Source organism: Molossus molossus, unplaced genomic scaffold (genome assembly GCF_014108415.1).
Source record: "Molossus molossus isolate mMolMol1 unplaced genomic scaffold, mMolMol1.p scaffold_m16_p_8, whole genome shotgun sequence".
NCBI classification, from domain to species: Eukaryota; Metazoa; Chordata; class Mammalia; order Chiroptera; family Molossidae; genus Molossus; species Molossus molossus.
The window spans coordinates 80001396-80016340 of NW_023425402.1; the positions used below are offsets into that span (position 1 = coordinate 80001396).

General features: G+C 39.8%; 1 protein-coding gene across 14 annotated transcripts in view; it reads left to right on the forward strand.

The window, feature by feature from the left end:
- Positions 1-14945, forward strand: part of NCOA7 (nuclear receptor coactivator 7) — a 143676-nt gene that overhangs the window by 80422 nt on the left and 48309 nt on the right. For 11 of the 14 annotated variants that reach the window (XM_036249467.1, XM_036249469.1, XM_036249464.1 and 8 more), the window contains 5 exons: positions 2269-2348; positions 4799-4906; positions 8774-8887; positions 9477-9602; positions 13206-13390. In XM_036249467.1, the coding sequence (XP_036105360.1) occupies positions 2269-2348; positions 4799-4906; positions 8774-8887; positions 9477-9602; positions 13206-13390 (613 nt within the window). Of the gene's footprint in view, positions 1-2268; positions 2349-4798; positions 4907-8338; positions 8361-8773; positions 8888-9476; positions 9603-13205; positions 13391-14945 lie in introns of those variants that run through there. The other 3 variants (XM_036249474.1, XM_036249475.1, XM_036249476.1) reach the window with 2 other exon arrangements.

The following is a 14945-nucleotide window of genomic DNA, read 5'->3' on the forward strand; positions in this document are numbered from 1 at the left end:
TGCCAAAGGAAAATAATTTTTGTACTAATTCAGGTGTACATCGTTAAGTTTATCTTGGAAGGTTCAGCTAGCACCTGTTTTTCTTTTGCAGCTGAGCAAAATGGAAACTCACCTTTTGGTGGCGTAGAGCAGTGCTTGCTCCCCAGAAACCAGGGATAATTATGCACAGTTTAGGAAAGGGCGTAGATGGGAAGCTGCTGCCGTTGGGAAGAGGAAACCTAGGCTCTAGAAATAGGAAGCACCTACGGGATATGAAGAGACTGTTTAGAAAGCGAGGAAACCGAAAGTGACAGCTATTTATGGTGACAATGAACAAGACAGGAGCGTGGGACCTAGAGAGTAGCACTGAGAAATTAAAAGGAGTGACCGTTTAGCTCCCTGTGATTTTAGGTTTTGACTAGGCTACGTAGAATCTCCCGACCTACAGAGTCAGGAGATCTGAAGACCTAAAAACAGTCTGTAGTGTCATCTTTCTGAAATGATTTAGATGTGGCCATGTGAAGGTAGGGAGGTCATTTTTTTATCATCTAGAGCGATTGCCAGGGTCTCTGGTTCTATGAATGGATCTGACTGAACATACAAGTGACTAGTAAAGGACTCTAAGGGCTCCATCTATTACCTGGTCTCTTGGTTTTTAATTTTAACTGACATAAAGGAAATATTTAAAAGGCAGGTAAATCCCATGTGAATGAACTATTTTCATGTTTTTGTGTTACCTTCCAGTTCTCATCCAGTACCCCCATATTTGTGATGTAGGTGATTGGCATGGGGATTTGTAGGACCTCAGTTGTAGGGGGCTGAGTTAATCATGGTTCTCAGTTCATGGCATGCCATCCCTGGTCTGAGCTGGGCTCCTTGTTGTTTATTCTTTAATTCCCTTTTATCCTCACCCCCGATCCCATTTCTCTCTCTACTCCACACCATTCTGTTGTGTTCAGTGTGCATACATTTACTTGGATGTGGCCTGGAAATATGTGTGTAGTTGTTTTGTATGCATCTTCTCTGCGTATACATAGTTATGTTGTTGTATACATCTTATTCTGTTTCTCTTGGTGAAAACGTGGCAGTGTATACTTCTGCTTGTTATTTCTAATTATTGTCTAGAATTCTAGAGCACATCCACCACATTTTCTTACCCTCCAGCTCCTCATGCCAGATGACGCTGGTGTGTACACCCTCAAGCAGGTCACTTTATGCTGTACATCAAATGTGTCCCTCCTGGGAGAGGATATAGCTGTAAGTTAGACTGCTGATTCATACAGGCTATATTTGCTGGAATGGCTGTACTAGTTTATATTCCTAATAGTTCACATTTCTGTGAACACTACAATTATCCAACTTTCTGATTTTTGCCATGCTAATAGGTGTAAAATAATACCTCATCTTAATTTGCATTTTATTCTGATCCACATACAAGTTAGAGCATCTTTACATAGTTAATTCTATTTTATATATTTATCACTAAATATACATTGCTATGTATCTCTCTGGTTTTCAGTATCTGGGTTGATTATGTTAAGATGTGTTTAATCATAACATTTAGGTTGAATCATATGCAGCTGTTAGGTTAACCACTTTTGATCTATAAAAACAGCAAAATCTTGCCCTGGCCGGTTTGGCTCAGCAGTTGGAGCATTGGCCTGCGGACCAGAGAGTCCCGGGTTTGGTTCCTGCTAGGGGCATGTACCAAAAAAAAAAAAAAAAAAAATTCAAAAAAACAGCAAAATCTTTGATCCAATGTAATATATTATTGGACATATAGGTCTTTCTGAGTTTTTGTTATCATGAATAGTATTCTAGTAACTATATACTGCGTCATATAGCATTTTTCTTCTTTTGAATTTTTCCTTAGGATAAATTCCTAAGGGAAAGAATGTCAAAGAACGGATATTTTATGGCTATTGTTATATGTTGACAAATCACTTTCTAAAAGGGCCATACTTATTTACATTATACATCAGTATACGTTATCATGACTGTACTAGTTGTACTCTAACTTCACCATAACATTATCATCTAAACTATTACTTTAATAACTATAAAATATAAACTTGTTTGTACCATTTTATTACAATTAACAATCATTTGTTCAAGTGTTAATTGAGGAATAGTATGTTTTTTTAGAAGTATGGTCTACTTATACCCACCGTCCATTGTATTTTGGTGTCTTTTTTTTTAATAGTCAATTTGAAAGTGGGTTTAATATACTGTAGATTACCCTATCCTCAGTTCCCAAAATTATTCATTTACGTATGTTTTATTATTCAGATGACAATCAAAACAAAACACATGATAAAAAAGAGAAGAAGATGGTGGTTCAGAAGCCCCATGGTACTGTGGAATACACCGTAAGTATAAAGGGGAAGTGTGGATGTTTGTCATATAATGTCTCTCCTGACAAATGCTGCCCTTAGCCGCATTCTTCCCTGTACGTGATAAACAATGAAGCTTCTTAAGGCCTGTTGGAAGTCATTTTCTTCTCTCCATATTTTCTCCCTGGACAATCTCACGTAAACCCATGACTTGAATTACCTCTGATCTGCCAATGACAACCAATTTTTGGTCTTCATCACAGACATGCTTTCTGAGTTCCAGAGCCATAGATTCAGTTGACTTCTCTACATATGTACTTAGACCTTCATGCTTGGTCCTTTTGAAAGCAGCAGTGGCTCCATCATCCATACCTTTCTCCAAGCCCAGCCTTATCCGCGACCTTTTCCCGCTACTCTCCCGCTACGTTCCCGTTCACTCTTACCTTTTATAAGCATCCAGCAAGCCTAGATCGCTCTTCATTTTCTTTTCTCACAGAATCATGTTTCTTTACATAATTTATCTCAGTTTAACACTATTGATTCACTAGTAGAAGATCTGGAATTCAGAGCCAACAGTCTGGGCTCAGTCTATATTTGCAATCTGTGTCTTCCACTGACTCTAAATTCTGAAAATCCCTGGATTTGACTATACAAGGGTGGACAAAAGTAGGTTTACAGTTGTTATACAAATAAATAATCCAATAAGTAATACATAATACAAGAATAAACTATTTCACGTACTCACAACTGTAAACCTGCTTTTGCCCAGCCTGTATTATGTAAATATCTAATATTGAAAAAAATATATATATATGTAAACTTTTCATTTTTAGTAGAGTTAATTTTGCTCAGGGTAGAGGGTAGAGCATATATTGTTAAGTTTTCAGTGATTTAAAAAAAATGTATTTATATCCTAGCTTTTTCTAGGAATGCTTTGAAGTAATTTTAGTTCCTGACTGGTGTAGCTCAGTGGTTGAGCACTGACCCACGCACCAAGAGGTTGCCAGTTTGATTCCTGGTCAGGGCACATGCCCAGGTTGTGGGCCCAATCCCCAGTGAAGGGCATGCAGGAGGCATCCATTCTATGTTCTCGCTCATCAATGTTTCTCTCTCCCTTGCCCTTCCTCTCTCTCTCTAAAATCAATAAAGAAAAAAAAATTTTTTTTTTTAAAGTGATTTTAGTGTAATCTGTAACAATGAATTTGGTTAGCTTGAGACAGTCCCTCTAGTTGGTAGGTTTTTCATACTGAGGGCAGTAGTAGTTTAATTTTTCCTTCAGTTCAGTCTCCTATAGCCATCTCAAATCTCCACCTAGTTCAAGTGTTCCCTGGTGGAGACAGTTCTGCTTATAGGGACAGCCACCAGTCTTGACCTAGGGCTGTAGAAGGGAAATTTTCAGTGACATTCACCAATGTGACCTCCCGCTGACAAGTTCCATCCAGTGACCCTGGACAGGGAGTAGGTCCTGGGGCATTGACCTGACTAGAGGCCGCTGACTTCTTTTTTTGGGTGGGCTTTTCTACTGAGATGTTTCATATCTTCTTACTGCCCTCTTTATTCCTGTCTCCCTCTGTTAGAGAGAAAAGAACAACATATATCACAGGTTTTATAGATTTATAGAACAACACTAATTTGTCTGACTATGGGAAACTGTCCTTTTTAATGACTGTGAACAATTATTGGTAGCTAACCTAGATTTCTTTCAGCTTTTGACTGTATTCACTCATCAAATATCTAAGTACCTTTTACGTGTTAGGCACTGGGGGGAAATGGACATTAATAGGCCACCATTAATGCCTATAGTGTAGTGAAGAGACGGGCAAGTAGACAGAAAAAAGCAAAGAGAAGGTAAGTACAGTCGCCCCTCGCCACTTCGCGCTTCGACTTTCATGGCTTCACTCTATCACGGTTTTTTCAAATATATTCATTAAAAAGTTGATTGAGACAGTGAAAATGATACAGTGCACACTCGGTTGTCTGAGTCAATTATACACCTCTGTATTACAGTTAAAATTAAAATTACTGTATGTATGGACTGTAGGACTATGTATTCGAGCACCCCTGCAAATCCTTCAGTGCCAAGTGCAACCACTAGAGTCTGGAATGGATTAACCGCGATAAACGGGGGATGACTGTAGCCCCACTTACCCTATGGGTGGTACTATGTGTATGTTTTTTTTCTTTTCTTCTTATCGTTTTGTATTATACCTCATGGAAGTGTGTTCCATACACCAAAAGGGTGCCAAAATAAGTTTAGAAATCTGTTAGTGAACAGAGCAATTGAAGATAAAGGAGCCCAGAAATGAGTAACATTTAAAACCTTTTTTCTTAAGAATTGAGAATATATTTATTCTTTTTTATAATACATCCAGATGTGTGAATTCATTTTTATCACAAATTGATTAACGTTGTCTATCAAAAAGAAGTTTTCTTGCTCTGTTCTGTTCTGCTTTACGTATTGAATCTTGTTTGTCGGATGATTCTAGGCGGGAAGCCGGGACACCCTGAACTCCATAGCACTGAAGTTTAACATCACTCCCAACAAATTAGTGGAACTGAATAAACTTTTCACACATACTATTGTTCCAGGCCAGGTAATGATTTTCTTGCTGCATGTTACTTTAGCAATTTTATATTTATCTTTTATTGCCATTTTTAATGCCTCACTATTAGTGTCACAGGATTATCATCAATGATAATATGATTGATTTAGTCTTTCCTCTCCTTCAGGTCCAAGAATTCTGAAAGCATCTCTAGTCCTTACGAAGTGTTCAGAGATGAATGTTTTGCAGATGATTAATGCAGTTTACTTAACTATTACTAGTTTATATTGCAGATACTTTGAAGGGCGTCAAGAAAAGTTAAATTAATGTGACTGATTTTCCTATAGAATATCACATAGATATTCTTAATGAAATTGACAAATTGGACAAATTTGCCATTCTTGATTAATCCAGCAAAAAATATTTAGTATTTTCTACATGATAAGATATTCTTGTATTTCTATTTGAAAACTACATTTAGTCAATAAATGTAAACGACCCAGTCACTGGCAAATCCAAGCTGAGGCCAAGTTCAGTCCCATACATAGAGCTGCTTGGTTGCTATGAGCACGTTCTGGTTTCATTGCTGACTTACCAGAGCATCGTCTTGCATTTCTACATTATACTGAAATTTCATTCTTTTGGGACAGATACTGCTACTTTTATGTATAACTTCATTCAGGCAATGGTGGTGATGTTCTTTGCATTTTTTCCAAGGGAAGCACATCAAGCCAACAGGGCATAGTGGCCTAATTTGTACTATTGTGCTTTTGGTATTTGTCCTAGTCAAAAGGAGAAATTAGGGTACCACTAGTACCAGGTAGTTGAGGGGAAATATGCATTAAAACTTTAAAAAACTAATCAATTTTTATCTGTAGGAAAATTAATGGGGTATTGCTGCATAATGTGTGCATTATTGTGATTCATAAGAATGACCAAAATATATTTCTCATATATACAGGGGTGTGCAAAAGTAGGCTTACTAGGTTGTGAGGAATGAAACAAGAGTTTATTCTTGTATTTTTATTTATTTATTTATTATTGTATTTATTATTATTAACCTGCTTTTTCCCATCCCTGTATTTGGTCTTCCACAATTCCTGGCTCATAGCTCCTGAAACCCTTGGGATGTTTGGAGTAAAAAAAAAGGTATCTTTTGTTTTGCAAATGAGGTGACTCTTGGAAAGCACCTAGGGATGGCAGCTTGTTGCCAGGAGACAATTATGTTATTACAAGGTTGGAACTTTCAATTGGTTGTTCCCCTCACATCCCTACCCCCTGCTCCAGGGAGGAAAGAGATACTGGCTAGTGAATCCATCACCAAGGGCCAGTGATCTAGTCAATTATGAATGTGTAATGAAGCCTCCATAAAAACCCAAGAGGATGGGCTTAGGAGAGCTTCCTGGTTGATGAACATGTGGAAGTTTAGGGATAGTGGTGAGCCCATAGAGGGCTTGGAAGCTCCCTGCCCTTTCCCCATACCTTACCCTATGCATCTCTTCCATGTGGCTGTTCCTGAGTTGTATTCTTTTGCAATAAACCAGTGACCTCGTAAGTAATATGTTTCTCTGAGTTTTGTGAACTGTTCTAGCAAATTAATTGAACCCAAAGAGAGAGGTGTGGGAACCTCTGGTTATAGCCAGTTGCTCAGAAGTATAGATCACACTCTGGACTTGCAATTGGCATCGGACCCTCCAATCTATAGCTGTATTGGTCAGAACTTGTGGCTGGTATCGTGTGTGTGTGTGTGTGTGTATGTGTGTGTGTGTGGGTGGGGGGTGGGAGTGGTGGTGCAGTCCTGTAGGACTGAACCCTTAGATGGTGTTTAAAAAATGTTGGTGTGGGGGGAGACCTGCCTTCCACATTGGAATTGAGTTCAGGAACCCTTTTCCTTGTGTAACTGACCCATAGCAGAAAACCTAGGTGCATGTATTGACTGATTTAAAGCTAAACACTTGTAGTCACATAGTAAAAAATTCAAGTTGATTCATTATTCTTTTTTTTTTACTGTATTTTATTTATTTATTTATTTTACTAATTTATTTTTGTTACAGATGTTTCTCCTTTTTCTTCCCAGACACCCTCCTCCCCATTCCACCCCCTCACCCCCCAGCATTATTGTCTATGTCCATTGGTTCCACATCCATGCATATAAGTTCTTTGGTTTATCGCATCTCTCCTCCCTACCCCCCTCTTCTGAAGTTTGTCAGTTTGAACCGTACTCCTTTCTATGTCTCTGGTTCTGTTTTGTTCATCAGGTTGTTTTTGTTTTTGTTTTTTTTAATTATTTTACTCCATCCATAAATGGATAGTTTATTGGTATTTGATTAAGGTATAGGGACTGTTTAAATATACCCACTGGAAGGGTAAAAATACCAAGAATAGATGCTCCAAAGTTTGTTCTGTTTTAACCTTTGAATAGCTATTTGATTGGACCTCAGTTTTCTCACCTCTGAAGCTGGGATTGGGCTGCCTTGTCTCAGATGTTCTCCAGCCGTGCTGTGCTGTCCAGCACTCATGATCTCAGCAGTTAGGTGCTGTCCGTTGTCCCGGGACCTGGCTGTCCTCTTGACTCTGCTAACAAAGATAAGGAATCGAGAAGAGTAACATTGGTTGAGGGGCTTTCAAAAACTATAGATGATATTTTACTTACAAAGATTTTTACGTAGTCTGTCTGAGACCTTGGAGAGGTAGGCTTCCCTCTCATCTCAGTAAACCTGATGAATCAAAACTGGTTTTGTCTGCTCTGGCTCCAGAAAATTTGAGACTCACTTTTCTAGAGACTAAGTTGATGGGCACCTTGAGGTAGGAGAGAGAACTGGTCTGGCTGGGTGAGTGACCCACCACATGTCAGAGGTGATTTTCAGAGGAGGTTACCTGGGAGCTTATTGAACTAAAATGTTATTCTAGACTTTCTGATGCCTCACAGTTTTATGGCTTATCTGTCATCGAGTGTTTGGTAATTTTGGAGTACTGCAGATTTTCATTAGTGATTAATCTTTATCCTCCATGACGTTGATTTCCCCACCTTTATTTTAATATGTCTTTTGTTGTTGCCTTATATATGTTTTCTGGATTGAAGAGAGATTTAAATAACTAAATTAAATCAGAGATATGACTGGGGAGTGGGAGAGAGCGAATACCATTATTGAACAGCTTTTATATTATTAGGTCTGAATTGTGTTTTATAACATCAGAAGTCATCATTTTAAGATTGTATTTAATATATGCCAAAAGGTAACATGTGTCATTAAAAGAGTGTTGAATGACAGGATCATGATAACATTTTGGGAACCAGAACATTTTGCCGAAGGAGGCTATTTTGTACAATCTTTTGAAATTTTTATTTTTGTTTCTAGATAACCCAGACAGTGATGGAAGAGAAAGTATTGAGATTATTGATATTATATTGTATAGTTTATCGTATAAGGACCTGACCACATTATCACTCAGGGCCTGCTTGGACTTAGGAATCCTGGATTTGTTTCATTTCTTCCTGACACAGGTGTTATGTTTAGAAGCATGTCCTGCTTTTCTCTCCTCTGTTTCCTTGTACTCTCATAACCCTTCCCTGAAGGCTCCTTCCTCCCTACCCAAATGCTATGTACCGTTCTGCTCAATGCTTCATTGGATCCACCTGCTTCACATGGCTAGTGCAGAATACTCCCCCGCCTCACTCCCCCTCTGCAGTGTCTGCAGTGTAGGTGTGTTCGGTACCCTTTGCACTGCACACGTTCATATTGCTGCATATTGTTTCATGGATTACTCTAGAAGACCTCAAGTTGCTTATGAGTTTGGTGAAAGCCAGCTAGGTCTTAGTCGTGCACCTAACATGATACTGTGCAGATACTGCTCTGCACACTGCCTAGGGCTTGCCTGACTCTTGGCACTCACCTCCCTTTTCTTCCCCATTCTCAGGTTCTTTTTGTGCCAGATGCCAACTTTCCCTCGAGTACCTTAAGGTTATCATCATCTAGTCTTGGTGCTACAGTGTCTCCTTCATCATCAGATGCAGAATATGATAAACTGCCTGTATGTATGTCATTCATGCACTGAAATTCATGCTTATATATGAACTTCTAAATATAGAATATATTTTGTTACAGAATTCTACACATTCTCTTTGAAAAGATTTCATGTTAAGTTTTCCCCAGGGAAGCGGGGTTGAATGCAATGTATTGCTAGTTGAGAGAATGCATTTTATCCAAAAGAAACCCGTTCACATTTAAGGTCAAAAATGCAAAAACATGTGCCTTATTTACGTATGGATGAAGTTAAACTCTTAGCAAGACTTATAGTTTATTTATACTTCTCTACTCCTTTTCCTAAAGAAATGGAACCCTGAGTCAAATGTGAATTCTTTTATTTAGGTTATTTTCTAAACACAGTTGATGAGCCTTTTTTATGGTTTCATACATACACACTTTTAAAAAAATTTTAGTTTGATTTAGATACTTGTTATATGTATGATATTTTTGAATGACGAAAGACATTTGCCTGATTTATGATTAAGTTAAATAGAAACAGGTTATTTACAGGGAACTTATATGGCTTGATTTATGTAAGTAATCTGTTTTGAAAATTGCTTCTATTTGATTTTGGAAATTTTTGCTTTCTAAAGGATGCTGACTTAGCAAGAAAGGCCATAAAACCCATTGAAAGAGTCTTATCATCTACTTCTGAAGAAGACGAGCCAGGCGTGGTAAAATTTTTAAAAATGAATTGTCGATACTTCACCGATGGAAAGGTATATGACAGTGTAATTTGTTTCCTTTTCTTGGAATCTATAGAAAACTAAATTAAGTTTCAAATTACTGAAGTCAGGCTACATTAAACTACTTTACCCAAAGTTTCAGCATAAAATTTCACAGGTGTCCATTAATTTTCCCCAGTTGAATGCCTGGCATTTTACTTATTGAGGGAAATGTGATCACTGAATAGAAATATGCTTCTTTGTGACTCTGGACTTACCATCTTATTTTTCAGTTCTTGGCCTATAAATTGTTAGGGAGAATAGTGTAGTATATGTTTAACAGCAAAAACTGGAGTCAGACTCACGGAATTTAAATTCCAGCTCTGCCATCCATTAGCTCTGAAACCATGGGCAAGGTATTTAAATGTCCTACGCTTCCATTTTTCTCATCTATAAAATAGGAACAGTAATGAAATTTAACTAGTAGGGTATTGTAATTAAAAGGAAAAATTCATGTGAAGAGCTTAGCAACTAACCTGGAAAATGGTAAATTATTAGCCCTTCTGCTGCTGGAAATGCTGGTATTAAAGTGTCTGCTGTCATGTGTTTAGTTTTTCGGTTGTTGCTGTTCTTTACAAAGAGCAGATCCAACTTTTAGTGAGCTTTTGAAGAATGGGTTATGTTAATATAAAGTAAATTCCTGTTCTCATAGTAGAGATGTTATGGTAGGTCCCAAACGATAGGAAAATGTGTCATTGATATGGACTCAAACTTTTTCAATCAAGAACAAGTAATGCCTGAGATGTAAAACTTGCGACTTCTGGTCAAGATGGTGGGTAGGTAACCGCGGTATCGCGTCCTCCCACAACCACATCAAAGTTACAACTAAACTACAGAACAACCATCATTCAAAACTGCCTGAAATCGAGGTGCATAGAAGTTCTACAACTATAGAATTAAAGCAGCAGCCACATCGAAACTGGTAGGGGGGCAGGGGCGGAGGCAGAGGCGGACGGGCTGGTCCCACACCCACGTGTGGCGGGTAAAATCAGGAGGACACCTCGGCTGGGAAGGTCCTCCCTGAGGACTGAGGGGTCCCCATCTCACACCAGTTGCCCCGCTCAGGGTTCCAGCGCCAGGAAGAGAATCCCCATAACTTCTGGCTGGAAAAACCAGCGGGAACTGAGGCTCAGGGAGGCTGAGGCGGCTGGAGCCCCAGGCAGCTCCTTAAAGGGCCCGCGCATGGACTTATCAGACTCTCTCCCTCTAAGCTTGGAGGGGAGGCAGCTCGAGGGGCGCCAGAGACACACAGGGAAGAACTGAGCTGTTTGGCACTGGAGTGAGGGCTGGAGAGGGGGCTTCCTCGGGGACAAACGTGCTGTCAGAGGCCTTTGTTCCTTTGGTGAGCCCTTCCCTGGGGCGGCAGACAGCGGCCATATCTGGGACTCCAGCAACCTGGCTCACACTGGTAGCCCCACCCTGCTGACTCCCTGAGGCCCTGCCCTGCCCCACCCAACTTTCAGGCCCACTGAAGCTGTTGCCACTTGCTTAACCATAGATAGGATTGGCCTGTCTTGAATCCTGCTTCAGGTTTTTGTAAATTCTTTCAAACAATCAACATCCGATCTCAGATAGCCCCATACCTCTCATTAAGTAATACACAGAAACAAACACAGGGAGGCAGCCAAAATGAGGAGACAAAGAAACAGGTCCCAAATGAAAGAACAGAACAAAACCCCAGGAAAAGAACTAAGCACAATGGAGATAAGCAACCTAACAGATAAGCAACCTAACAGATGTTGAGTTCAAAATACTGCTTGTAAGTATGCCCAATGTACTTAGTGAGAACCTCAGCGAACTTAGTGAGGGCCTCAAGAGCATAAAAGGGACCAATCAGAAATGAAGGAGGCACTGAAATAAAGAATAATTTACACAGATTCAATAGTGGAGTAGGTAAAACCAAGAAGCAAACCATCAATTTGGAATCTAAGGAAGCAAAAAACACCCAATCAGAACAGCAAAAAGAAAAAAGAATCCAACAAAATGAGGATAGAGTAAGGAGCCTCTGGGACAACTTCAAATGTGCCAACATTCGCATCTTGGGGGTGCTAGTAGGAGAAGAGAGAGAACAAAAAATTGAAAACCTATTTGAAACCATAATGGCAGAAAACTTCCCTAACTTGGTGAAGGAAACAGACATACAAATCCAGGAAGCACAGAGAGTCCCAAACAAGATGAACCCCAAGAACCCCACACCAAGACACATCATCATCAAAATGCAAAAGGTTCAAGACAAAGAGAGAATCTTAAAAGCAGCAAGAGAAAAGCTTATAATTACCTACAAGGGAGTTCCCATAAGACTGTCAGCTGATTTCTCAAAAGAAACTTTGCAGGCCAGAAGGGAGTGGCAAGAGATATTCAGAGTGATGAAAAGCAAGAACCTGCAACCAAGATTACTCTATCCTGCAAAGCTGTCATTTAGAATCGATGGCCATATAAAGAGTTTCCCAGACAAGAAAAAGTTAAAGGAGTTCATCACCACCAAACCGTTATTATATGAAATGTTGAAGGGTCTTTTTGAATACATATCTATCGACAATGGAATCTACAAACAAAATGAACAGGCAGAACAGAAACATTCTCATAGATACAGAGAACATTTTGTTGGTTACCAGATGGGAGAGGGGTTGGGGGAATGGGTGAAAAAAGTGAAGGGATTAAGAAGTACAAATTCGTTGGTAGACTCACAAACCTCAAAGGGAAAGGGGTTGGGGGATGGGAAGAAATAAACCAAAGAATTTATATGCATAACCAATGGACACAGACAATAGTGTGGGAAAAGGAGGGAGGGGGCGGGAGTCAAAGGGGAAAAATGAGGAACATCTGTAATACATTCAATAATAAAGATTAAAAAAAATAAAAAATAAACGTTTTGCAAATATTATCACTGAAGTCCTTAAGAGTACAAAATAATTTATTTACCTAAAAGGAGTCATCTGCTGTCTCTGGAAGGTAATATCCTTGTGGCCATCAAGGTCTATATATAAATTGACCAAGATTCAGACTTTTAAGTTCCCACCAAACTGTTGGTTTTTGCTTTTAATTTCCATGTTCAGCTCTGTTCACGTCTGTAAAAATCTTATATTTCTATGTGTGTCACATTTTCCTGGATGTCGGCTTTCTTAACATTTTAGAGAAAAAGTATTTGGCACTGAGTTGGAGACAGCTGCCCCTTTGCACAGGCCCATACACTTGTTGGACAGACACATGCTAAAGACGTCCTGAGGAATTGCAAAGCTCCCGGTTCTCAATAGGAAGGCATCCGGGACAGCCCTCTCATTTTACAGACAGGAATTGGGGAATCTGAGACTTATATGTGTAACCAAAGATCCCCCCACATTTATACTATTGAGCAGCTGTGCCAGAACCAGGCTCGGCTGATTGCCACAGCGGGTCCAGTCTGTTTCTCTGCCTCGCCACACAGTACCCAACAGTGCATTTCTTCACCCTGTTTTTCCAGCCCTCCTGTAGGGGATGATTGTCATGTAGGATTCTGTGGTTCACCAGTCAATGGGATGACAGCATGAGGTCATTAAAGCTCCTGTGGTAGTTGCCTTTCTGCCTATGGTGATTATGTCTTGTCCATTTGTCCTGCAGGGTGTGGTCGGAGGTGTCATGATTGTCACTCCTAACAACATCATGTTTGACCCTCATAAGTCCGACCCTCTGGTCATTGAAAATGGGTGTGAGGAGTACGGCCTCATTTGCCCCATGGAAGAGGTGGTTTCCATTGCCCTGTACAATGACATTTCCCACATGAAGATCAAGGATGCCTTGCCATCGTAAGAGACATTTCTAATTTCTCAGAAAAAAAAAAAAAAAAAAGGAGTGGGGGGAACTCTTGGGAGAAGTAAATGCAATTAAAAAGTGAGAGCATTGGCAGGAGCAAGAGAGTTTGTGGAGGAGAATTTGAAGGTGGAGATTTGTGCATTAAATTTAAAACGTAGAAAAATGAGAGGAAATGGAAATAATAAAGTCAGTGGTAGGGGAGAGTATTTGTTTGGCTTATTTTCCTGAAAAGCAATGCATGTTCTTAATGAATTTATGAAAGAAGAAATGACATTTCTCTGAAAGAATTTCAATGTTTTCTTCCCAGTTTAATTGTTAAGCTGAGTTACGTTCTTTAATCAAATTCTGGAATAGGCAGTCTTCCCAACATGTCTTCTCCCAGTCCTGTCTAGGGCTGGACAGCAGCCACTGTCCCTATAGCCAGACTTCCTGAAGTGGTGTGAAGAGGGCGTAATACTGGTTTGTTTTGTCTCTCAAATGTAGATGAATATTACTTTAGTTCTGATTATTTTTGCCTTATCAAACTGAGGGCTTTTGTTTGTTTTTTAAGAAAGAAGGAAGCTTCTCATGAAGAGAGAGAAAAATGGTTAAGAAAGCTCGGGGAATCGATCCACTTGTAGGGATAATCTGATTCTTACTGTCATTTTGTCAGTGTGTCTGTTTCTGTATATACAGTGGCAGTAAAAATCTTTTGAAACCCTTAGTGACAGGAAGGTAGAGAGGCCAAGCTGTGGGTCCTAACTGTGCAAAGGGAAACTGGTCCTTGCGACTCATGAAAAGAAGAGAAGATAACTAGAGAATTAACCCAGGCACAAAGTTGTTAGGGGTTTATGCCACCACCAAACACAGGCACTGAAGTCAATTCTAAAGTCTGCTGGAAGTGTCCAGGTGAGAGGTTTAGGAGGCAGTCCTGCATGGTGATTAGGTCCAGAGCCACACTTAACGGGATTCCCCGGCTCTGCCCCCTGTGGCTTTGTGACCTGCATGAGTTACTACTCAGTGTCAGGCTTCAGTTTTCTCATTGTAAAATGGAACTAATAGCATTCTTCAGCTCATATAGGGCTGTTGTGAGAACTAAGTGCACTAATACACCAAAACTCTTAGAAAATAGCCTGATGCCTAATAAATATAGGTTGTCATTATATGAACCTTTAGTTCATATCTGAAACTGTTCATTGTGCTGTAGGAGTCTTGTTATCTGTGTGGATTGAGACTTCTAATGCATCTTATGTGCCTCTTATGTGCCTCGGCAGTGAAAACGGATGGGTCCAGGCTCCTGCCCTTGAGGAGCCTGCAGTCTACTGGGTACAATAGAGAGACTTCAAGAATAGTCATGCCATGGCACTGACACATCGAAAGGCACACAGCATCCCATGAGGACCATGTGAGGGAGTGTCCAACCACCTTGGGGTCTTAGATGGAGGCAGAGAAAAGGCAGAGAGGAATTAGTTTGGGAAAGAAGGAATGAACATTGTGTTCTCTGTGACAAAGGAAAGAAGATAAGAATAAGTAAAGATATTGTGGAGGGCGGAGGTGGATGGGCAAACA